At 42.0% G+C, this 26,524-nt stretch overlaps 1 protein-coding gene across 1 annotated transcript in view; it reads right to left on the bottom strand.

Annotated features, from left to right (window-relative positions):
• The window catches only part of CCDC93 (coiled-coil domain containing 93), a 105,039-nt gene that overhangs the window by 23,739 nt on the left and 54,776 nt on the right, over positions 1-26,524 (bottom strand). The window contains exons 11-16 of the mRNA XM_006868740.1: positions 12,400-12,516; positions 7,853-7,915; positions 5,645-5,718; positions 4,330-4,411; positions 3,406-3,477; positions 1,271-1,324 (exon numbers count right to left, since the gene is read on the bottom strand). Of these exons, the coding sequence (XP_006868802.1) occupies positions 1,271-1,324; positions 3,406-3,477; positions 4,330-4,411; positions 5,645-5,718; positions 7,853-7,915; positions 12,400-12,516 (462 nt within the window). The remainder of the gene's footprint in view (positions 1-1,270; positions 1,325-3,405; positions 3,478-4,329; positions 4,412-5,644; positions 5,719-7,852; positions 7,916-12,399; positions 12,517-26,524) is intronic.

Genomic DNA, 26,524 nt, shown 5'->3' on the forward strand with positions numbered 1-26,524 from the left:
TAGTGTATGCACACAGGGGCACACACATTGCTGCAGACACATTCACTGGGTTAGACCTAACGCTCATTCATTCTTCTAGGAGCTTACCAAGACACAAAGGGAATAGAAACCTGTTCAGGAGGCAAAAGCTGATGGGCATTGCTGCTTCTCTTCTCATCCTTTTCTTTTTCATGAAAGTTTGTTAAGAGTGCAAATGCTGTAGAATATGAAATCTAAAAGCTTTTTGCCTGTGAATGACTCCAGTCAGGCAGAGTTTAATTCCATCTTGTGTCTAAGTTTAAGGTTCAGATGTCAGTTTTTCTTGAGCACATCAATCACCTTTGACAGTGGGTTTCAGGCAGAGTCCTAGACTCACCCTTTAGTGGTGGCCTCAGAGACTGTAAGCTTTAATATATGCAGAAGGCCCCTCCCTGCTTTTCTTAGGCTGCCAGGAGCAGATGTGAGCAAGATGCAGGGCTACTGCTATCAGATCAGGTGTGGTTGTGGGAGGCGATGCCTTTGTTATCTGTTGTTTGTTGTTGTGAAATGTTACCTGTGCCCTATAAAAGCTCACTAAGGGGAGGTGGAACTCTGGAAACTCATCATGGCGCCTAAAGCTTCCCTCCCCTGTGTGATCTATGTTTGCCTTTGTCTTGTGTTTACTCCTGTTTAAGACTTAATAAAGAGTCTCTGTTATATATTTGAAGGTGGAGGTTTCTTCTCTCCCCTAGAAAAAGTGGGGACTGGGGACACTGGTTTACCTCAGAACACGGGCTAGCAAGCTAAGGCCTTTGAGCTAAGCCCTACAGCCCTCGGGCCAAATTTGCTTTCAGCCAATCTTTGCAATGAAAAGTTTTACTGAACACAGCAGGCTGGTTCATTTCCATACAGAAACAGCAGAGTTGGCTACCTGTGAAGGCCAACACAGCCAAACCTGTTTATTATCTTTGCTTTATTGTGCCCAAGAAAGAGAGATGTATTTCCTTAGGCACTCCCTTAAACCCCCTAAAAGTCTCTGGGCTGTGAGCAGATGTGGGGCCAATGTAGGTCTCACCCGTTCTCTTCCCAAACACTGTCCTGGAGAAAACCCCATCACAACAGTGGCCTTGTCCTTGGGGTGATCCTGCCTCCATCTTAGGGTCTTGGTGAGGCAGATCATGCCAACTCCCTCTGAAGGAGCCAGCAGATGAGGAGGTAGCAATGGAGAAAATTCAAGCAGGCAACTGGTATGAGGGAGTGTTCCTCTTACCCCAGGGAACAGCAACAGTCCAGAGAAAGGGCAGGTACCTACATTATGAGTCATGGCAGGACTCAGGTCACCATGCAGCTCTCCACCGGCCAGGGTCTGAAAGGAGCAAACAACAATAAACAGTGGGTGGGCCTTGGGAGTGGGATAGAAACAGAGGTCTCCTCGGAAGTGCAGCTAAGATTTTAGATTGCTCTCAACTGTCAACACTGCTGTTGAGTGCCGTCCAGTTGGTCTCAACTCACAGCAACTCCGTATAGGGTTTCCGAGAAGCAGCTGGTAAGCTTGAAATACCGACTCTGTGGTTCAGAGTGACCTTACAGTCGAGTGTTTATCCTACTAGAACCTCAAAAACCAAAACCATGCTATTAAGTCGGTCTTGACTAATAGTGACCCTGTGTGGGTTTGTAGGATCAGCACAGGACTGCAAGTCACAAGGTCGGCAGTTCAAACCCACCAGCTGCTCCTTGAGTAGGAACTCTATGAGTCGGAACCCACTCAATGGCATTTCACAATATCATATGATTTCTGAGGCACAAAGCCTCACCTTTCCCCTGTAGAACAGCTATAGAGTATTTGAACCGCTGACTTTGCAGTGAGCAGTCCAGTGCTGATCCCATAGCACCCCCACCCAGGGCTCCTTTAGTTACATGCTGGTGGTGGTGGTGACTGTGCATCACTGAGTCAGTTCCAACTCAAAGTGACCCTGTATAGAGTTTCCGAGGCAGTAAATCTTTACGGAAGCAGAAACCCTCAATTTTCTCCCGTAGAGTGACTGGTAGGTTCGAACTGGTGACCTTGTAATCCAGTTTGAATGTGACCTTGTAATCCAGTGTGTAATCCACTATGCTACCAAGACTCCTTTAGTTACATACTGTTGTTGTTAAGTGCCGTTAAGTTGGTTCTGACTCATAGCAACCCTGAATAGGGTTTCCTAGGAGCAGGTGATGGGTTTCAACTACCGACCATGTGGTTCGCAGTCCAGTGCTGATCCTATAGTGTCACACTAGGCAAGCTAAATGGCAATTGTGTGAGTATAAATAATAATTCCGCTAATAAGATGTGATTGCTAAGGGGACAGGGGTGATTTTCAACATCTGTGCTCTGTATGAGGGCACTTCAAAAAGTTGATGAATTGTCCACAAACTTTTATTGAAGCACCTCGTACAAACTCAAGAGGCGGACTCAACTGATGAGCCTGCAGGGTCTAAAGTTCTAGTGCAGGGCGTGAGAGGCCAGCGTCAGGGTAGGCCTGCATTTCATGGCAGGAGCCTGTACTCGCTCTGGCAGTGCTCACACAGCTGAAGGTAGCACCACCCAGGCCTTGGTGCCACAGTTGAAGGTAGCAGGGCAAAAGCCCAAGGGTACAGATGGTGCTGAGTGTCAGGCTGAGCACAGGGCTCTGGTATTGCTTGGCTTGGACAAGTCTCTTCCCCTTGTTGAGCCTCACTCAAGTTCTCTGGTTTACAGGGAGAGGGTCCAAGAGATCTATGGCCATGGCTAGCTCTCATGGTCTCCTTGAGACACAATAACCCTCTGAAGAGTGGGAGAGGATAAAACTGAAATGCAGGGATTCTTACACTCTTACTTGGTGAGAGGACAGACTATAATCCCCCATCCTTGGTTTTTAATCTAATGTTTAATGGAAAGTCCTACTAGGTCCTCAAAAGATCAAAGCTCTTGTTCAGAGAACCAGTTGATCAGACAGTGTCCTTACATCCTTACTACTGCATTTCTGCAGGTACACCAACACTATCTCTGCTTTTGTGTTCATTGCTACTGTTTAGAACTGGAGTATATCAATTGGCAGGGGTGGAAGGCGAAGAGTGGGTTAAGGAGAAAAAATTAGACGAGGTTGACAGGGGAACAGGGTTCAGATGGTTCCTGAAAACATCTCTCCCCTGAATGCAGGGAGCAGCCAGAGTTGTAGAATTTGGTCATTCTTGTCTGGGGTGGCTGCCATCCATACCCATTGTTGCCTTTCTTTCCCTTCAGAAGAAAAGAACACAGAGGGACGGCAGTCTAAAACCATCCCGGGGTAAAACCAGTTGGGAAAGGTGTATGTTAAGGACCAGGTCAGTCTTTTTAGTAACAGACTGTATGGCTAGTCTTTAGAACTCGTGCCACTATTTCGTCTTATAACAGCATCTGATGGCTATGAGGGGTAATTGGGGCTTTACCTTTCCATCTCCACCTGGCGCTCCTTCAGCTTTCAGGATTTCAATTTCTTGCTGCAGCCGTGTCATCTCCTCCTTTAAAGCCACATAAGTGTTAACACAACTCAAACAAGCTAGTAACTGGATGCCAATATCTAAATCCTTGAGTCCAAGAGTTTATGTGGACCCAAAACATCCATTAGTTACTAGGTGCGTTAACCCCCAACTTTCAGAATTTTTCCTCAGAAGGATACATCCAGCTGCATCTTGTTCAAAAGGGTCCTTTCTTTTTAAAGCAAGCAGTAATCTCTGAGAAATCAAGTGAGCAAGTAGTTTAGAGCTTGTTCCAATGGGCCTGGTCTGCTTCCTGTCCTCCAAGGCCTTAGGCTTCCCTACTATCCAGCTTACCCAGGGAACTGCCAGCCTGGAGTAAGCACTGCCTCGTTCACGCCTTCTCCTTCGTTTGCCATCCAGCCTTCTTTAAGTCAGGCCCAGTTTCCTTCTGTCTCCTGTTTCAGTTGTCTCTCCTCCCCCACAACTCACCAGCCCACTGTCTACCATAACCTACTGCTGGAACCCAGTTCCTAAAGAACTTGCAGGAGCCAAGAACCTTAGTCTTTTCACAAAGTCCATATGTCAACCAAATATGACTTATTTAAAAAACTTTATGCAGCTTTTATGTAGATTTGTTATTTGAAAACCACTGTAGTTTAGACTATGCACTCAAGTCTTTGGGTCTGGCACATACAGTTACTAATCTAACTCACTTTTGGTAACCGTGGACGGTGCTGACCATGACAGTGTTCTATATATGAGTGACATGGGACTGCTCGATTAATCTACTTTTTAATATTCAACAGGAATACAGGATGCCCCATCAGGACACAGAGGCAAACCTGAGATTTTACAAGAGTTCTGCTTTAATGTCTACCAGTAATCAACACTTACCCGACAATGTGCTTTGAACTCCTGCTCCTGACTTTTCAGATTTTCATTCATGGCCACAAGTGCTCTCAAGTTCTGCAGGATACTGAAGAGAAAAGGCCCAAAACATGGCATGCGGCAGGCTATTATGATATTATGGATCAAAGCAAAAACTGGGTCCCCAGATAAAAAATGATTCCCTTTTTAATTTTCTTTGTCTCCCCCAAGAGTATCTGATAGGACCCCCATAGAGGATAACTTCTCTGTAACTGACATTACTGTCCATTTATATATCCAAGTCCATCAGGCCACGTCCAAGACGAAAACACCAGTGAGTTCCAAATGAATTGGATATTTTGTTGTTGCCAGATGCCACTGAGTCGTTTCTGAGTCAAAGTGACCCTGTAGAGGGTTTCCAAGGAGCGACTCGTGTGTTTGGACTGCCAACCTTCTGGTTAGCAGTCCAGTGCTTACCCTACAACACCACACCAGAACAGAATATACTTGGTATCAACTACTCATTTGTACTCAGCACGTATCAAACTCTGTCTTTAACTTCAACTCTGAACAGGAAACAAGTTGCTTAATGCCATTTAAAAGCACTAATTTGATAATAAAATTGTCTAGTATCTGACAGTGCTTTGTTCCGTATCATGAAGAAAGGCTTCTGGTTAGTTTTAGAAGTAGTAGTTCTTTACTAAAATGCCCATTAAACTCACAACTGCTGATTCTGGGCCTGAAACTGTTTATGATTTCATAATCTACTTCTAATGTGTGAAACCTAGAAGGTTTACCATCCAAGAGTCTGGTGCTAAAAAGGCCAAGTGAACTGGAAGGAAGGAATAGGAGCAGCTGTAACCTGGCAATAAAAGACTACACACACCTTGACTCCCAAGAAGACAGGCTAAAAGGAGTGCTGGGAAAAGTCTGGCAGCAATAGCAGACTCCAAGGGAGAGATCTGGGTGGCTAAAGGGCAGGGGTGGGAGGGAGATTCCCCGGTACACCTTTTGTCCTGTGAATGTGTTACTTAGTTTTTTAAAAAAGAAAACAAAAATGTGGTGTTTCTAATCATAAAGAGAAACTGGAGAAAGGTTAACTCAGTGCAACCCAGCCTCTCTCACCGCATGCACCTACACAATAGGGATCCAAGAGGGCCACGCTGGCACAGAAGGGAGACACCACAGCAGGCTGGGCCAGCAAGAGAAATGAATGGGCCTGTATGAGCCTGAACCAGTGACCCCTGGCTCCTCAGCCCTGTGTTCACTCACATTAAACCACCAGACATTGGCAAAGCTACTTTTCTCAAAGTGAAAATGAATGCAGGTGTAAACCTCTTACCTTGGATCAGCTTTGGATTCTATCTTCTCGAGGGTTGCCTGTTCTTTGTCTAGTTTCTCACTGTAACTCTTTAACTACAATTGAGAATAGAGGCGTTATTGTTCGGGGGTTGATGGAATAGAAGAATGAGTGTTTCTTGCCCTGGGACCACCAAGGGAGAAGAGTGGAATGTGGGACCCTATCCAGAGAAGCAAAGACGCCAGAGATGGAGGCAGAGACAATGACGAGGAGAGACAGAGCGGCTGGGGTCTCTAGACTCAAGGAGGGAGAGGGGCTGTGTACTGGCAGCTGGGGGACAGGTTTACAGGGTGTACTCTTGTTGTTTGAATGGTTATATATTCCTGAGTGTGTCAGTGTACATCCGAAAAAAAAAAATGAAGAAAAAAGAGGGTTTGGAAGTAAATGCTGTTGAACGATAATGCATGTAGGGGCTTGTAATCATTGCAATGAAATGAAATACTATATAGCATGAATGTAAGTAAAGCTGATGCTCTCCCATGTAAACTATGACTCAATTATATATGTAAAAAAACATGAGTGCTTTCTCTATACCCTGGCTCACATCCGTACCCTTCTGACACAGTACACTGAGAATAACCTATTGCCACGGAGGCAATTCTAACTCAGTGACGCTGCATATCGGGTTGCCAAGATGACCTCCACATGGGAGCAGACAGCCTCTTCTTTCTTATGCAGAGCAGCTGGTGGGTTTGAAGCACCGACCTTGTGGTTAGCAGTCCAATGCTGATCCCACAGATTTGAGAAAATAGGTGCAAGAAAAGAAAGAGGATGGAAGTGGAGGAACAATACAGAAAGGTTAAAATAGACCATTCCTGACATGTCCTGAAAATACATGAAACCTCGGCAATGATTTTAAATTGCTGCAGCAGATGAGTGAGAGGTCATAGGTGATGCTAAGAGCAGGTGGTTTACAGCAGTAAGTGGGTCTTAAAGAGTGGCTATGGAGTAGAATAAGCACTGGACTACTAAGCTAAACACTGGCAGTTCAAACCCACCAGCTGCTCCTTGGAAACGCTATACAAGGTCACTATGAGCCAGAACCAACTTGATGGCACTTAACAATAACATGGAGCCAGATGAACATAGGTTTAAATCTCAGATCATCCTGAACAACTCCACCTTGAAGCAGATAAAACCAAACCATGTTGTTGTTGAGTCTATTCTGCTGGACAGTGACCCTACAGGACAAGGGTGAACTACCCCAGAGGGTTTCTTTATAGACGCAATTTAAACAGCTATAAAACAGAAAAAGGGTAAAACAGTTCATATATATATCACTAAGGATGACCTCCAGTACCTGTTAGGGAAAAATAACTAAGGCAGAAGACCATGAGCACAACAATGCTTCTAACTGTGTATAAAGGAAAGAAAAAGTACATACATGTAATTGCTTGTATATTCATAAAATACTTCTGAAAAGTTTCACAAGAAACTGATTTCACCAGCTGCCTCTGAATAGGGCAGCTGGGTGGTGGGTTACAGGAGAAGGCATACACTGTATCTTTTGAATTTTGAACCATGTGAATGTGTCACCTAGTCAAAAAACAAGTTAAAAACACAATTTCCAAGGGTGCTAGCTGAAAATGACCCAAGCTCTAGTAACCCTATCCTTCCCCAAGCTGTTCTGTGGCTCCCTCTTCCCCACCCCACCTAGGAGATAACCGGCAATGTTGTTGTTAAGTGCCGTCAAGCTGGTTCCCACGCAAACCTGTATAGGGTTTCTGAGGAGCTGCTGGTGAGCTTGAACCACTGACCTTGCGGTTCTAACTGACCTTGCAGTCCAGCACACTAACCCACAGCACCATGTAGTTCTCCTGTCTTTCCAAAATAAATCTCACTCTCAAGGAATTTAGCATGTTGGAGCTAAGGAGTAGGGAACATTTATTGTGCATGACCTTTTCTGCTCTTCCGTGGGCCCCTCCTTGTCTATCAGGCCAGCTGCCCACCTGCTCAGGAAGCCTTGCCCCACTCCTGCAGAACACCAATGTGTTAGAGCATGGCAGTGTGGGTAGCCTGATGGCCCTGCTCACATACTACTATGGAACTATCTTAGGTCCCCATATGTATTAGAAGTCCCTGGGAGCAGGATCAATCTCCCTCAGAGACCGATGACTTGCAGCATCCATTAGGAGTGCAGGTCAAAGATGAACCTGACGAAGGGCCAGAGAGAAAGGACAGTCTTCTCACCTCTGTCAGAGCTTTCTTTCTTTCACAGAACTTGGCTCGTAGGTTGGCATGACTTGCTTGCAACTGAAAAGAAATAAATATTCAGACATTTGCTCATATGATCCTCTCAGCAACATAGATGTAGGTGGTACCCCTACTTCACGGTGAGAAAATGGAATCTCAGAAAGATTTAAACCCAGCAAACATGAGCAATTTAGACGGGTTTATAATAAATGAAAACAAAACAAAAAGAACCCTAATTAACACCAACTATGTATCACGCAGGCTGGTCTTGGGTGCAACAGTTGAGGACAGGACTACAAGGTTGGTGGTTTCAACCACCCAGAAGCATCTTGGAAGAAAGGTCTGGTGATCAAATCCAAAAGGTCATAATCTGGATCACCTGACGGAACTCAGTTCTACTCTGCATTCATGGGGTCATCATGATTTGGAATCAACTCATTGGCAACAGGTTTTTTGGGTTTACATGTAAAAAAAAATAAATAAAAGTGTATCTGAATCCTTCTATCAAATGAAAGATTATTACTCTGATTTTTACACATGAGGAAATAAAGACCCAGAGGGTAGGTTACTTGACTAAGGTCTCAGCTGAAAACTGATATATTCAGGATTCAAATTCAGGTCTAGCTGACTCTTCTATATGGTGCCTATCAATTCAATTCACCAGCTTGCCCATCCACAGGATACAAACCGCCTCTCAGCAGTAAGAATTCTACAATCTGACTGGTTGCCACATTATATCAGATAGAAAAAGGGAGACAGGACTGCAACACTAAGAAAATTAATTACCAATACTGCTCAAAATTATATGCACATAAAAAGTTACAAGCTCACATAAAAAGATATATTGAAAATGTCAAGTTCCTTTTTCTTAACAAAGTATGGTGGTGGTGGTTGTTGTTGTTGTTAAGTGCCATCGAGTCGGGTCCGACCCATAGCGACCCTGTACTGGGTTTCCGAGGGTGTAAATCTTTACGGGAGTAGAAAGCCTCATCTTTCTCCCGCGGAGCAGCTGGTAGTTTCGAACCGCTGACCGTAAGGTTCGCAGCCCGATTCGTAACCACTACGCTACCAGAGCTCCTTAACATAACCTACTATGTTACCAGCTTTGTGCTAAGAATCTTTAGAAAATTGAAAACATTTGTGATTTACCTTAAAAAGCTCAAAGGGACTGTGAACATGTTTTAAAAAGGGAAAAAGTGGCAGATGCTTTGGTATTACCTGTGTACAAACTAAGAATGAGAATTTTCGTCTTCTATACCAGTGATTATTTCAAAATGACCTGTCCCCTTCTTGATGTCACCTTCAGATATTGTTATTTTTAAATTGTGCATCTATAGTTAGTAGGCTTCCAACAAGACTTATCAAAAAGCCAACTCAAGCTGAGAGCAAAAGTGGTAAAGGGAAAAGCAGCTGGAGTCTGCTCTTTCTTTTCAAAGTGAACTATCATATGGGCAATGGCAATTTTTACTGTTTGTAGATGCCAGTTCTAATGGTCAAAATTACTTTTTCTCTTGAGATCCTAGTGATTTAACTCTTGTAGCTCTTGGGGTAGTGTCCTGGTATTTTCTAACCGGCTTCACCCACCTTCCTGCTCATCTCTCACACCTGCACCTACCTACCCACCTGAAACTTACCACATGCCTACTCTACTCAAATGAAATGTGCAGGAGAAAGAGGTGAATGTGACCTGGTCCTTCTGTCAAGGAGCTGGACCAGTGAACTGGGGATAAGCATAAAATAAAGAACCAAAGCAGAGGCAAGCCCAGGGGAGGGCCAAGGAAAGAAAGGTCAACTTGTTCATCAGGGAGGAATGCACTTTTTATGAACTTAAAGCTTTATACAAATGTAAGGAATAAAAGATTAGAATGTTTCTCAAATAAGCCTCGTGAAGGTGGTGGTGGTGGTGGTGGTGGTGTGTCATTGAGTCGCTTCCAACTCACAGCAACCCTATATAGTGTTTCTCAGGCTGTAAATCTTTATGGGAGCAGAAAGCCTTATCTTTCTCCAGCAGAGTGGCTGGTAGTTTCGAACTGTTGACCTTGAAGTTGTGAACCTGACTCGTAACCACTACACTACCAGAGCTCCTTTTAAATCAATATCTAGCTGTGAGCTGCAAGTTCAGCAGTTCCAAACTACCAGCTCTTTCACAGGAGAAAGATGAGGCAATCTGCTCTCGTAAAGATTTACAGCCTCGGAAACCCTGTGTAGGGTCGCTATGAGTCGGAACCAACTCCACGGCACATAACAACAACAACAGGCTTATTTGAAGGAACTCTGGTAGCGTAGTGGTTAAGAGTCAGACTGTATGTATGTAAAGCTAATGTTCTCCCATGTAAACTACCACATAATTCACAAACATTAAAAAAAAAAAAAATATATATATATATATGCTTTTGTCTCAGCCAACTTATTAAGTCCATTTTAATATGGAATGTTTTAACCCCACAAATTGCTGTCACTAAACTTTGTTATTGTCCCTAAAATTTTCCCTTCTACAAAAGGTTGCTCACCTTTGGACTAGTTGGTCTCTAAAATTCCTTCCACTTCTAGTAGTCTATGATTCTATCTGCTAGAAATCACACAGGTAGCACTGTGTGTGCGTACGTATGTACACAAGGTATTCTCAACACATTAAAAACATTATTAAATGCTTTAACCACAACCACCTTAAAATTATAAAGATTAGCTAAAGATTCCATAAAATAATCCTGATCAAAAGGGAAGAATGCAGAATAGAATGTCAAATACTTGGATTTTATCCTTTCTGGAACTATTGAGGCTGGATGAACCCCTGAAACCACTGCTCTGATATAATCTTTAAACCTTAAACTACAAATATCCCCGAAAGTAACTTTATAACTGAATAATATTGTAAGTTGGACTCCTGACATGGCATTTTATGATCAGCACTAGACTGCAAACCACAAAGTTGGCAATTCAAATCCATCAGCTGCTCCTTAGAAATCCTATACAGGGTCACTATGAGCGGAACTGACTCCACAGCACTGAGCAACATCGTAATTTAGCTTGTTGCTGTTGTTGTGAAGTGCTGTCGAGTCGGTTCCAACTCATAGCGACCCTGTATAGGGTTGCTGAGGAGCGACTGGTGAGCTTGAACAGCCAACCTGCAGTTTAAATGGCTTTGCAGTCTGGCACATTAACTCACAGCACCACACCAGGACTCGTTAGACTAGTAAAATAGGTCTGTTTTGAGCACTATGCATTTTAAGAATTATTTATGTAAGATCAAACTGACAACAGCAACTTGAAAGATTAGATAGGAACCTTAAGAGGCAGTGAGTTTATGTTAATGAGGAAAAAACAACTCAGGAAAAAAGGAAGAGAATGGTTATACAACTCAAAGAATCTAACCAAACTGTCACAATGTGAAGCAGCTGACATACGTTTGCTGTGTATATTCTTAACCTAACAACATAAATAAAATTGAGAGGAAAAAAAAAGACAGCTCCGTTTCCTGCCTTTCCCTGCCACCAGGGAAAGCTGTTCACAATTCATGTCGACTACCATCTCAGGCTCTTAATGGTTCTCCCTGAACATTTGTCCATCTCCAATTAATTCATGCTTTCACAGCAAACAGAATGGTTTCTGAAACATACAAATCTCCCCTACTTAGTCCCTCCAATGGTCTCCACTGTCTTTAACATGACCTGGAAGGTCCTGTGTGATCACATTCTGCTGACCAGCTGTCTTTCTCATGAAGTTACAGCTATAAAACTAAAACCAGCCAAGTCCATTCCGTTCCAAGTCTTTGTTCATTTTGCTCCGTAAGTCCAAACTTTAAACCCCCACATCACCTCCCACATCTCCCAGACTTCCTATCTGGCCAACTCTTACCCACTTTTCCAGGCCCTGAAGCCAGTTTGGGTCTCCTTATTAACTATTCTTCCAGCTCCTTAGGCTTCTCTTTGAGCACTTATACCAGCCATAATTAAATGATGATGTATGTGGATGTCTTCCTATAAGACTGTAAGATTCTGGACTAACGTGTGCTTCACTCATCCCATAGCCTACTTCAATGCCAAGCTTACAGTAAACTGAACTGGTTGTCTTTGAGTTGATTCTGACTCAGGCACCATGGGGTTTTCAAGGCTGATTCCTCACAGGTAGATCACCAGGCCTTTCTTTCAAACACACAGTAGTGTTCAATAAACACCTGTGAATTAATAAATACTACTCTTGCCACCTGATCTTCCACAGCAGAGGCTGGCAAACTTTTTCTATAAAGGGTCAAATATTAAATATTTTTGGCTTTGCAAGTGCTTTGACCTCTGGTGCAAATATTTCCTTAACTCTGCCACTGTAACTTGAAAGCAGCCGTAGATAATAGGTAAGTAAATGGGTGCGCATGCACTCACATCAAACTTTACTTAGAAAAACAGGTAGCAGCTACCTTATTCCAAGGGCCATATGTTATCCTGTTATAATCTTCTTTAATTATTATTCAAGATCTTTTCTCCAATTTCTCCCTTCTTTGAAGAATGGTTTCATTTTACTTAACTAAAATTATAAAAAGAATTACCAACCTCTTCCAGATGTTTGGTCTTCTGCACAATCTGCTTGTTCAGGGAAATGATTTTCCGACGTTGTAGCTGAGAAGCTCCTAATTTTTCTGGACTATCTTCAGCTGACAGCTCAGATTGCTGGAGGCAAAAAAGGGGGGCAAACCCAGAGGATTTTATTAGTCTACCTGGACTCATGTAAGAACCCTACCTGCTCAGTCTAGGCAGAGCAGTACTGGTCAGTCAGTCAAAACCAAGCCAAAGTAGCTATGGGGCCCTATGCACAACCCAGGTCCAGGGAAGGAGATTCTGAGAAAACCACCCACTTTAGCATCAGAATTTGCATTCCCAGCAGATGGACCAGCATAAGCAAAAGCATGTACAAGGGCGCTTCAAAACATTTGTGTGAAAATTTAATTTAAAGATAATGGACAGCTTAGAGGGGGTTAAAAGGCGTTGAGATAGGTCAAGAAGGATACTTCAGAAATTATGTAAATGAGGATGATATGAAGAAGGTTGGACAGGGTTTAGAGACTGTCAGAATTGGAAAAGAGCAGTTTCAGGACGTGCTGGTGTGGTGAATGTGGGGAATGGAATTACTGAGAAACCACAGAGAGAAGGAATCAACTTGGGAAGAGAATGAGTATTTGCTCAAGATCTCAGGGAGAAGCTCAGAAAAAAAAAATACACAAGAAAGTTGACCATGGTGAACTTCTTGGACGATTATAGAAAGTTTTATTAAACAAATATCCTTTATGACCAGATTTCCTTTGTTATCCCAAATCCAACTTAGCCATTACTTTTAAGTCCAAGTACAACAAAATTACTTAGGTATTTGATTTTCCCTGCATGTTTGGACTTAAAAGTCTGGTATATTTACCCTTGAGGAAGGAGCCAGGGATGGGAAAATGAAGAGAAATGGGGAAGGCCCCGTTGCCACTCACTGGGTTAAAAACTTCCCTGAATAATTCAGCAGCTTCATTAACAGATGATGAGTGTTTTTCTGCTTAACAGCTGTGGAGGTAAATACAACCAACAGCATATGGTTGCATAAAAGTTAAAGAAATACCATTTTCTATTTCCTGGGTAGGTAGACCATAAAGAAAATAGGCATTTGTTACAGCAATGTATCTAGACTTGAAAGCTGGAAAAAACTGTAAAATGTTAACAAACATACTCTAGACTATAGCTTTGGGCCTTTGGAGTTATCTTCCTAAATGCATTCAATTTTATAAATACCAAGATTGTCACAACCTGCAGTTGGGGGCGAGGAGAACTGTTTCTGAATATTATTTTAGGGTGTCAGAAAAAGGAGAAGAGGATAGACTCCCTCCATCTCTGACTCACTTAACAACAACAGAATTACTATGAACTAATAATAATAAGAGGACTTAAAACATTTACTGATGAAGATCACAGAGCACAGCCTTCGGTATGGATTACATTTCATTGTAAAGAAAACAAAGATCCTCACCACTGGACCAATAAACAACATTCTTATCAACGGAGAAAAGATTGAAGTTGTCAAGGACTTCATTCTTCTTGGATCAACCATCAACGCTCACGGAAGCAGCAGTCAAGAGATCAGATGACAGACTGCACGAGGCAAATCTGCTGCACAAGACCTTTTTAAAGTGTTGAGCAAAGATGTCACCTGACCCAAGCCATGGTATTTTCAATAACCTCATATGCATGTGAAAGCTGGACAGTGAATAAAAAAGACCACAGAAGAATTTATGCCTTTGAGTTATGGTGTTGGAGGAGAATATTGAAAGTGCCATGGGCTGTCAAAAGAACCAATAGATCTGTTTTGGAAGAAGTGCAGCCAGAGTGCTCCTTAGAGGCCAAGATGGCCAAACTTTGTCTCTCATACTTTGGACATATTGTCATGAGGGACCAGTCACTGGAGAAGAATATCATGTTTGGTAAGGTGGAGAGTCAGAGAAAAAGAGGAAGACCCCCAACGAGATGGATTGGCCAAGTGGCAGCATCGATGGACTCAAGTGTGGCAACAGTAGTGAGGTTGGCTCAGGATTGGGCAGTGTTTCCTTCTGCTGTGCATAAGGTCGCTATGGGTCGGTACCAACTCGATGGCACCTAACAACAACAACAATAATTACATCTCCCCACTCTGGCTGTGTCACTCTGAATCAGAAGATTAATTTGGCCCATTTAACCCATCATATAGTGAATAGTTTCCCTACAGCTAATTTCAACTCTGGGTTTTAACATCCAACAGAGATTCCCTAACACTCTCTTCCACAGTACCAGTGGAATAACCTCAGAGCATTTTACTTTTACTAGAGGAATTATATGTCTTATAGCTCATGATTTGTTGACATTTTAAGTAGGCTTCCCATTCACTTGAACTACCCCACATGGCAGATGTCTCTGCTTGACATCACATGGTCCCGCACAACTCTTTCAGGCATCTGTAAGGTGAAAACTCTTTTCATAATGATACTAAGATGCTATTTGCTTTATGCATCTTTTCCATTCTCATTCTCTCATGGATATACAGTAGAATTTTACAAATGCTACATGTGATGATGTTATCAAAGTGATAACATTAACATGTAATATTTGGAAAAGAAGTCCTGAGACTGTATTTTGAGAAACACTACTTTATTCTAAGTGGCCTATCTTACTAGAGAATCCATCCATTGATTGGGACGGCTTCATTAGCATTCGACTCACAATGAGTAGGTCCACCAAGGGGTCACATTCACGTAACATTGAGAGAAGAAAGTAGTTTCTGATTCTTCTCCTGGACAGATGATTCAATACAAACAGAGAAAATGCTTGCAGAGCAAAGAAGAGATCTTGAAGTTATAAGTCTATATACAGACCAACTATTGCATCTCTGATATAAGGATACAAGTATATGTATGTTTCAAGTAAACTTGGGCTTTCAAAACATTTTCTGTCACTGCTAAGTACCAAGTCTCACTGGCTCAGGTGTTGTCAAGAGCTGTCAACCCTGTACAGGGTTTCCAAGGAGTGGCTGGTGAGTTTGAACCAGTGACATTGCAGTTCAAACTGACCCTGCAGTCGAATGCTTATCCTATGGTGTCATACCTGGACTCAGTTACATTTGCATTTGTAAAGCATTGTTGTTGTTGTTGTTAAGTGCCATCGAGTCAGTTCCAACCCATAGCGACCCTGTACAGGGTTTATGAGGGTGTAAATCTTTACGGGAGTAGAAAGCCTCATCTTTCTCCCACGGAGCGGCTGGTAGTTTCGAACCGCTGACCTTAAGGTTCGCAGTCCGATTCGTAACCACTACGCCATTACTACACACTAATACCAGGGTAGTACGTATAATTTCTATATCTGACATTTCTCTAGCCCAATTAAAATGAATAAAATGCATATGAACAAGTCCATAGAATATATACATTTGTGAGCTCTTCCCTTTGTCTTTGAGTGCTTAAGGAAGCTGCTTTGTTTAATGGAAAGTAATTTTTGGACAAATATAAGTTTATTCCAAAGCTTAACTGAAGATAGTTTCTCACCTAGTCAATGGAAAGCTGACTGCTCTATTTCTCCAAATATCCCTTTTATTGGTGGTGGTGTGCTGTGGAGTCAGTTCCACCTCATAACGACCCTGTATAGGGTTTCCAAGGCGGTAAATCTTTACAGGAGCAGAAAGCCTCATCTTTCTCCCACGCAATAGCTGGTAGTTTCAAACTGTCAGCTAGTTTTGAACCTTGAGACTAGCAGTACGACTTGTAACCACTATACTACCAGAGCTCCTTATACCTTTTATTAAGTACTCTAAATTTTTATTTCTTTCACATAACCTCCCCAAAGCCATGAGAATTCAGAGTGATACAGACAGAAATTGGTCCATAAAGCAGTTATGTCTCATGCTGATGGTCTGGTCATTGACAATTAGGATAGGAAGGAAAGCTGAGAATAGTCAGTTAGATCTGGAAGATGAGATAAGGTTGGAGAGATGGAAATGAGGACAGAGAGCTTTAATATGCAATCCTCAACAGAAAACAATGGAATTTGGGAGCATCTTAACTGAATTCTACATGCAACATTTCTCAAAGAATGCCAACCTATCTACAAATAGTCAATTTGTGTTTACCTTACAATTAGGATAATAATGCTAATCTAAATTTGTCCAATGAGTTCAGATTACGAATATGCTTTTAAAAGTCAGTGTGGACTAAGATGACTCTACTATAGATTCAATGTTTTCTAATAATTGATAGTCGCAACTTCTATTCTTAGAGGAAACATGAAAATGTCATCCGATAGTCTTAATCCAGTTCAGAATGGTAAATTCTTACACGAAACAGAAAATGATTAACTAATACTATATACTTTTCGTAATAGAAAGAGACCTAAGAGGTCACCTACACATCACCTTTCTTCCTAATTCAGGAATGTCTCCTGTCATCCCTTCTCCCCACCAATAGGTGGGCACGAATCTGACAATCAAAAAAGAATCCCTACCTCACAAGGGTGCCAGTCCTTCTCTACACTAAACAGAGTCCTTCCAATGAAACAAGTCAACAGATAAGACAAATTACCTTAGAAATATCTTTTAGAAAATCTCTGAGGTAACAAGAAATCCTAGAAGCTCAAAGAGTAAGTGAAAGTGGGAATCCAGGGCGGTAGCTGTACTGGTAAAGTTAGCTTTTTTTCTTGAGAGTATTTGCCAAAGCCAGGTAATTTTAAGCTTTGATTTTTACAACTAAGCAACTACAGTGCATAAACATTAGCAAAAGAAGAAAAACTACACACTGATTATTTTCTAACAACAAATCCTCTTTGTTAGTTCACCTAACCTTTGCTGAGGCCGTATGATGTGCTGGACAAATGACAGAGGCCTTATCTGTGGAGATTCAGTCTAGTCAGGTAAGACACACTCTTTCATAAATGTGTGTAACCTTCCCTTGTCCCTGATGCTTATCTTGTGCTATGGAAGAAGAGAGATTTGATACCTCTTTTTTCTCCTTCTCCCTCTCCTTTAAGGAATGTTCATGAAAACCCCCAAATGTCAGGCTGTGGAGATAAATAATGACTCCAGTTCTCATGCTAAACAAACATTCAGGCAAACAGACAAAACAGTGCATTGTGAAACGTGCTATGAAGGAAACGAGTGGATCTCCACAACATCAGAGAAGGGCCAACCCGAGGCTCGGCAGTCTCCGAATGGCTATTAGTGAGCCTCCATAGAGTCTTCTAGTCATTTATCAGCCATTACTAAATATTTATTACTTGTTAAGCACCAGGGAACCAGAAATGAAATCTTGGTCTTCCAGAGAGGCACAGCTTTAAGATGTGAATAAAAATCTACATGCACTCCTCTTTTCTCCTGTTCCTGAGTTGGTTTTTTGTTGGTTTTTGTTCCAATCTGTGGGCACAGCCAAGACAGCTACTCTTCCCTTAAACTAGTGCTCTCCCCTAATTCCACATGTTGATACTGCTGAGAGTTTTGGGGCAGGGCAGAATGACATGATTGGGGACATTAACATTTCAGCTTACTAGAAATCAGTGCTGGGTCCAGCTGAGTCCTGATTCTCTAACAAAGTAGCCGGAGTCTCTGGGTTCCTAAGATTCTATGACTTTCTAACCCAGTGTAGAATCTTCACTCAGTCCTCTTACAACATCTGTTTCTACTTCACCTCAACTACAAACATCTATTCTACTACAGAAAAAAAAAAAACTTCACTATCAATAGTTCCAACCAATTTTCTTTGGGTAGACACTGGCATTTCAAATGGTAACTGAAACCAAGGACAACAGTTGGTGTCCACTTTGAGAGTGCATAAATTATGTTATTCTGTAGTTTATCTTTTTATAAGCTTATTACTTTTAGCTGAGAGCTCCTTGTGGCAGCATGTATGAGGGGGGCTTCAAAAAGTTTGTGGAAAATAGAATTAAAGCTCTATCCCTGTCATCTATTCCTAATACTGACTGGGACATAGTAAGTGCTCAATATTAATGTGCTGAAAGAATAAATTTAGGTGTCAATTCTGTTAATTCTCAGTTGAAGATTGAAATTACCTTCAAATTTGTGCTTTTTTTTCCCCTTTGCAATAGCCTTCATGACACTAACTGGAAACAGTCAAGGGGTCACCCAACCAGGACACAGAAATAACATAGTTACTTCAAGAGAGGAGATATAATAAAGATAATCTATGACTCTGAATCAATTCCATCCGATTTAGTTACACACATTTTTCTGAGGACGTACTATGAGCAAAGGCTTTATGGAGGTGTTCACATGTGCCTAGCATCCTCTGTTTTAGTAACAGCGACCCTACCTTTGGGGATCACTTTCTGGCCACCAGGACTGACCTAGGAAGGAACATGCAACCTGAGCCATGTCAGAGCAGTCCTTCCTTAGGATTTTATAAACAGATGCTGGACCAGTGAGTGCTCTAAGACTGAAACAGCCCATGGCCAGGCTTGCAGGGAGAAAATCATGAGACAAAATGAGAGACAATGAGGCTGTCTGAACACCTGGAACCTCTGGATTCACAGACCTCCCAGTGATGAGAGCTGACAAAGTCTCCTTTTTGCTTATGCCAGCCCGCTGGGTAGGATTTCTATCAATAGCTAAGAAAAGGCTCCTAAAAAGCACAGTGTCCAAGTGAGTGAGAACTGAAGAGGCTTTCTTGCTGAGTGCATCACAGAGTGGAATGAAAACGATCACCAGAGAGAGGGACAAAATCTACCCTAATCAAATCTGGCTATCTATATTCTGTAGAAGAGAGAGAACCGAACCTTCTTTCCTTTGTATGATTACATGTACATCTTCAACCACACGCTGGCCATCACTCTTTATGGCTACACCCAAGGTCCTCATCACCTGGTGTGACTCCCGTGACCCTCTAGAGAGAGAGAATTTCAAGACAAGAGTATAGGCTTCTGGTTAATTGCCAGAGAACGTTCTTCAGAATCAAAGGTCAGAAGCAAAGGAAAACAGGATCTAAAATTTGCTGGACAGGCAAATTTCAAAAACCTATTAAGAAAAAACTCCTTACACAAGTCTGTTGATAACCCAGAATACAACTAACAATGGAAGTAAGATCAAGACGTTGAAAGTCTTCAGTCTTTTACAGAACTGGCTGAGAACATTTTAAATGTTTGTTGTATTTTCCAGTGATTGAAGAGTCACTCAGACACCCGGGAGAAGCTCTCAGCAGCTTATGTGTGATTGTGTGTCAGTTAGTGCCTACGTGCCACCATTTTCACTGCTCTTTGATTCTGTGATTAATCCCCAGTAGGATCTGGCCTCCTACTCAAGGGAGAGAGTCAGAAACGGGTAGAGTGTAGAGAGCACCAGCAATGCAGAGCCAGGAGGGATGGCAAAGGTGGTCATGCACACTTTACCCTGAACAAGCTCGACTGGGGCTCCCCTAGATGATGACATAAAAGAGGTTAAATAAATTGGTCAAGGTCACATGTTGTTAAGTGGTGTCCAGTCAGTTCCGACTCATTAGTGATCCTGTATAAGGTTTCGGAGGCAAAGCTAAGACACGCCTCCAAACTCCAACCTTCTCTACCAATTATGATATTAAGCATTCCTCTCATGGTACCTTTTACTTCTCTAATGGCTTCCATAATCCTATGCAATGACATACAAAGCTCAGAGTATACTTAGGATAATGGGATTTACTAGGGACGTTGTTGTTGTTAGGTGCCATCAAGTCAGTTCTGATTCACAGTGACCTTATCTACAACAGAATAAAACATTTCTCAGGCCTGAAACATCTATACAATCATCGTTAAGCTTGAGCCCACTGCTGCTGCTACTATGCCAACCCTTTTTCTTTTTGGCTGATCCTACCATGATCAGAGGCTGGTCCCTCATGATAATATGTCTGGAGTATGAGATGAAGTCTCACAACCCTGGCTTCAAAGGAGTGTTCTGGCTGTACTTCTTCCAAGGTAGATTTGTTCTAATACTCCATGCTACTTTTAATATTCTCCAACACCACAACTCAAATGTCTCAATACTTTTAACGGTCTTCCTTATCCACTGTCCAACTTTCACAAGCATATACAAAGTTACTGAAAATACCATGGGTTGGGTCAGGCATGCTCACACTGATGTCTTTGCTCTTCAACACTTTTAAAGAGGTCTTGTGCAGATCTGCCTCATGCAATACATCCTTGGATATCTTGACTGCTGATTCCACGAGTGTTGACAGTGAGTCCAAGGAAAATGAGGTATTTGATAACTTTAATATTTTCTCCATTTATCATGATGATATTTATTGATCCAGTGGATAGAATTTTTGTTTTCTTTATATTGAGGGCAACCCATAAGGAATGCTATGATCTTTAATCTTCATCAGTAAAGTTTTAAAGTCCATTTCACTTTCAGCAAGCAAGGTTGTATCATCTGCCTATCGCAGGTTGTTAATGAGTCTTACTCCAATCTGATGCCATGCTCTTCTTCATATAATCCAGTTCATCCAATTGTCTGCTCAGTTTATAGACTGAATAAGCAGGGTACAAGACTGCAACCCTGGTGTACCCCTGTCCTAATTTTAAACCATACAGTGTCCCCTTGTTCTGATCTACTGACTGCTTCTTGGTCTATGTACACATTCATTATGAGAACAATTAAGTGTTCTGGAATACTCATTCTCTGCAGTGTTGTCCATAGTTTGTCATGATCCACAGTTGAAAGCATTTGCATTGTCAATAAAGCACAGGTAAACATCTTTCTGGTAGTCTCTGCTTTCAGCCAAGATTCATCTAATATCAGTCATGGTACACCTTCATCCTACATTCTCATGTGAGTCCGGCTTGAACTCCTGGCAGTTTCCTGTCAATGTGCTGGTGCAGCCATTTTTGAATTATGCTTAGCAAAATTTTAATTGCACGTAAGATTAATGATACTGTCTGATGATTTCTGCATTTCGTTGATCACCTCTCTTTGGAATGGGCATAAATAAGGATTTCGTCCAATCAGTTGGTCAGGTAGCTGTCTTCCAAATTTCTTGGCACAGATGTGTGAGTACCTCCAGTGCTGACTCCATTTGCTGAAAGATTTCAATTTGTATTCCATCAATTCCCAGAGCCTTGTTCTTTGCCAATGCATGCACTGCATCTTGGATGTTTTCCTTTAGTACCATGGGTCTTTTTTCTTTTTTTAATGTTTCATTGTGAATTATGTGATAGTTTACATTGGAGAACATTAGCTTTACATTCATCCTATTGTTTATCGTTTCACTGCCATGATTACAATCCCCTCCATGCATCATCAACCAAACAAAGGGTATACCCTGCAAGCCTGCGCCCCAGTTGTCAGCACAGTCCCTCTCCCTCTCTGGGTCTGAAGTCTTCAGTTGCTCCAACTCTGGCATCACTACTTCTCTGGGTAGGGTCCCACTCTCCGCTCTTCTCCCCTGATAGTCCCAGGGACCTCTGCTCCTAGACTGCAAGTCAATCACTCCCCTCCTTTTGCTACAAACGTCTACCTTTACGTTTCCAACCCTCACAATCAGTCCTGATAACAATTATTCACTATCGCATCACAACAGACCTATATGCATCTCCTTTCATCAGCCCTGCCCAGACACATTGGATACTACTCAGTGGAGATTCTACCTTCCTCCGCGCCCTCTGGATCTAGGCTTCTTCTTGAAAACTTGTAAGCCAGTTACTTCTTAGTACCATGGATCTTGATCATATGCTACCTCTTGAAATGGTTAAACTTCATTTCTTTTGGTATAGTGACTTCGTGTTTTCCCTTCCATCTTCTTCTGATGCTTTCTGTATCATTCAATATTTTCCCCATTGTTGCTGTTATTATTAAGTGCCGTTGAGTCAGTTCTAACTCATAGTGAACCTGTATAGAGTTTTCAAGTAGCTGGTGACCTTGAACCATCAACCTTGGAGTTTAAATTGCCAATATTTTACCCATTGTTGTTGTTCTTAAGTGCTGTCAAGTCGTTTCCGACCCACAGCAACCCTGTATAGGGTTTCCAAGGAGTGGCTGGTGAGCTTGAACCACCAACCTTGTGGTTCAAATGACTTTGCATTCCAGCACATTAGCCCACAGTGCTACATCAGGACTTCATTTTACCCATAGAATCCTTCAATGTTTCGAGTCAAGGATTTAATTTTTTCCTCAGTTCTTTAAGCTTGAGAAATACTAAGCATGTTCTTCCATTTTGGCTTTCTAACTTCAGGTCTTTGTACATTACAATACTTGGACTTTGTCTACTTGAGCTACCCTTTGAAATTTTCTGTTCAGCTCTTTACTTCCTCATTTCTTCTGTTTGCTCTAACATCTCTAGCTGGAGAGCAAATTTGAGTCTCTTCTGACACACATTTTGATCCTTTCCTTCTTTTTTGTCTTCTTAATGACCTTTTGCTTTCTTCTTGATGCCACGCTACAACTCTTCTGTCTTCAGTCAGTAGTATCTAATCCATCAAATCTGTTCTTGAGATAATCTGTAAATCCAGGTGATAAATTCAAGGTCAAATTCTGGCTTTAATGGACTTGTTTTAATTTTCTTCACTTCAGCCTGAACTTGCATATGAGCAACAGATGATCTGTTCCACAGTCTGCCTTCTTTTGACTAATGACATGGAGTGTTTCGACAATCTCTTCCCACAGATGTAGTCAATTTGATTCCTATGCATGCTATCTGGTAAGACACATGTGCACATTCATCTTCTATGTTGTTTAAAAAAGATTTTTACAATGAATTCATCGGTCTTGCAAAATTCTATCACAAATTCTAACAAAGCGATACGCAGCATCGTTTCTATCACCAAGGCCATATTTTCCAACTATTGACTTCTTCTCTTTTTCCAACCTGTGCTTTCCAATCACCAGTAATTATCAACATACATTGATTAATCAATTTCAGACTCAGTAAGTTGATAGAATTCTTCAATTTCATCATCACTGGCTTTAGTGGTTGATGCGTAAACCTGAATAATTGTGGTATTAACTAGCCTTCCTTGTAGGTGTACAAATATCATCCTATCACAGCATTATAGTTCAAGATACATCTGGAAAAATTCTTTTTGATGATGAATGTGATGCTATTCCTCTTCAATTTGTCATTCTTGACTTAGTAAATCAGATTCACAATGGCCAGTACCCACCCATTTCAGCTCACTAATGCTAGGATATCGATCCTTATGTGTTCCATTTCATTTTTGAAAACTTCCAATTTTTCTAGATTCATAGTTTGTACATTCCATATTCTGATTGTTTGGATGTTTACAGCTGTTTCTCCTCATTCTGAGTTGTGCCCATTGACAAATGAAGGTCCTGAAAGAATATTCCGTTTATGTTAAGAGCAACTCTACTTTGAGAAGACAGCTCTTTCCCCAGTTATATTTTGAGTGCCTTCCAATCTGATTGGCTTATTGTCTGGTACCATATCTGACAATATTTTGGTGTTCTTTACCATGATTTAATATTCAGTATTCTGGTGGTATTGGACAGTGTTTCACTGCTATTCCTAAGCTTTTCAGTGGCTAAACATTCAGAAGCAGTCTGCCTCTCTTTCTTCCTAGTCTGTCCTTTGCCTATAACTCACTTGAAACCTATTCACCACGGGCGTATCCGGCTGAATTTTAAAACACTGGTGGCATAGTTTACAGCATCACAGCAACATATAATACACACACTATGACAAACTGGCAGATGAATGTCTGACTTGTTATTGTTGTTGTTGTTGTTAAGTGCCATTGAGTCGGTTCCGACCCATAGCGACCCTGTACAGGGTTTCCGAGGGTGTAAATCCTTACGGGAGTAGAAAGCCTCATCTTTCTCCCGCGAAGCGGCTGGTAGTTTCAAACCGCTGACCTTAAGGTTCGCAGCCCGATTCGTAACCACTACGCTGACTAGGGAAGTTAAAAGATTACAATTCAGTCTCAGAAATGCTCAGGTAATAGTTCTTTGGTCAAGACTTTTCAGCCATGCCTGCAGGCACACCTTTCTCTGGGCTCTGGCCTCTCAGCCACATGGTCCCTTGGCCTCTGTCCTGCTCAGACAATGTTACAATTCGTTTAACTCTGTCAGTAAATGGCTAAAAGGCACTCCACTTCACGTAAGCCTCAGCCTGAAGTTGCTCAGCTCTAGCTCCATGGGTTGGTTCCACTATGAAAAGTAGCCTCCTGCCTGAAGGCACTAAGCTTTCTTGATCCACGGGACTTCTTGGGTGTCACAGCTCTCCCTACTTCTTCGATAAGAAGGTTCAATGCAGGGGTGCTGGGGTTCTAAGAACATTATCTACTCCTAGCTCTACTTTTTTTTAACATGGCTCATTTTAAACCTGTTTTCGCTGTTGATTAGTGCCATCGAATCAGTTCTAACTCACAGGAACCCTGTGTGGAGCAGGTTTCCAAGGAGCAGCTGGTGAATTTGAACTGCCAACCTTGCAGTTCAAACAATCCTCATTGAGGTCCAGTGTTTATCTTACTACAGCGCCACACCAGGACTGCAATTTAAACCTAGTGGATGACAAAAGTAACCAATCCACAGGCTAGATTTCCATACACACTATTTGCATAGTACCACTTGCTATGAGCTAGAATCAACTTAATGGCACTTAACAACAACTCCAAAGGTGCCATGTACCTTATTTACATTACTAGCAAGCCATCCAATGCCACTGATTGACCACAAACAGCTCACATTTATTTTCTAGTCCACTGTGGCACTCTAGGATAAGCACTGGACTACTATCCAAAAGGTCAGTGGTGGAAACTCCCCACTCTCTCCTCAGAAACCCTATACAGAGTCGCGATGAGTCCGAATTGACTTGACAAGCTCTCAGTAACAACCCAGCCATGGTCATGATATGGCTAGAAGAGCCATATCAAGTAATTCCCTGTACTGAGGGCACTTGGGAAGTGAGAGAGACAGGTATGACTCCAAATGTTGTTTTAACCACTGTATTATTCTACCCTAGTTAGACATGCGGATTGCCACCATGAACACTAAATATGTGGACAAACACTAGAAGACATTTGACAAATGTGAAAAAATTGCCACACAGGGATAAAATTGGTGGTGGTGGTCGTGGTCGTGTGCCATGGACCCTGTAAAGGATTTCCGAGGGAGCAGAAAGCCTTATCCTTCTCCTGAAGAGTGCTTGGTGGGTGTGAACTGCTGACCTGACAGTAAGCAGCCCACCACGCTACCAGGACTCCTTGGGGATAAGATTAAAGACAAGTTATTCTAAAACTCTTCTTCTGTAATGCCATATCATCTATTCAGTGAAAACAACAAGCAACAGATTCTTGACCTCCAATTGGCCACGAAAAGTTTAATTACATACATCCTTGGAAAGAGACCTGGCATTGTTTCCTGTCCAAAATTACTTCTAACCATTTTATTCTTTTCTGGAAGACCAGAATGGAGGTAGAGAATAGACTGGGATAAAGAATATCAAAATGCATCCATCGAGTAGGGTACACATTATTGTGCAAAGGTAAAGAAGAAAAATCTCAGGGTATAGGAGACAAAGAAGACCCAGAAGGAAATAGGAAAAAGGCAAAGCTGAGTTGGGTAGATACACTCCAGGATCTCTAAGCAGGAAGAAGGCTGGGAAGGATAGGCGTACTGCCAACCAAAGGAGATGACCTATGACCACCTGCCTCTATTCCCTCTTAAGGTATTCTAAGCTCCTCTATGCTCCCAGTGTCTAAGTATAAAAATAGAAATCATAGTTCCTGAAGAAACAGCAATGAGTGACCCAGTCAGTCTTTTTTTTTTTTTTTTTTTTAAATGGGTTCAGCAAACACTATGTGGCAACATAATGCAAGTAGACTCAGACTTATGTGTGCCGACAGTAAATCTATACACTTTCTACTCAGGGCAATGCCAACTTCTTCCACACCAACACCCTGAAGTTGGGTGAGTGTATCTGCACTGTGTGGAAGAGTTCCTGACAGGGAAGCCTCAAGGATAACCTGAATTCCCTTCTTGATCAAATCTTAGATGACTTTTGTCCAATGTCACCTTTCCTAGGGATGGCCAAACTCCGTCTCTCATACTTCGGACATATTGTCAGGAAGGAACAGTCGCTGGAGAAGGATATCATGTTTGGTAAACTGGAGGGTCAGAAAAAAGGAGCAAGACCCCCAATAAGATGGATTGGCTCAAGCGTGGCAACGATAGATTGGCCCATGATTGGGCCGTGTT

This window comes from Chrysochloris asiatica, unplaced genomic scaffold (genome assembly GCF_000296735.1).
Source record: "Chrysochloris asiatica unplaced genomic scaffold, ChrAsi1.0 scaffold00123, whole genome shotgun sequence".
NCBI lineage: Eukaryota > Metazoa > Chordata > Mammalia > Afrosoricida > Chrysochloridae > Chrysochloris > Chrysochloris asiatica.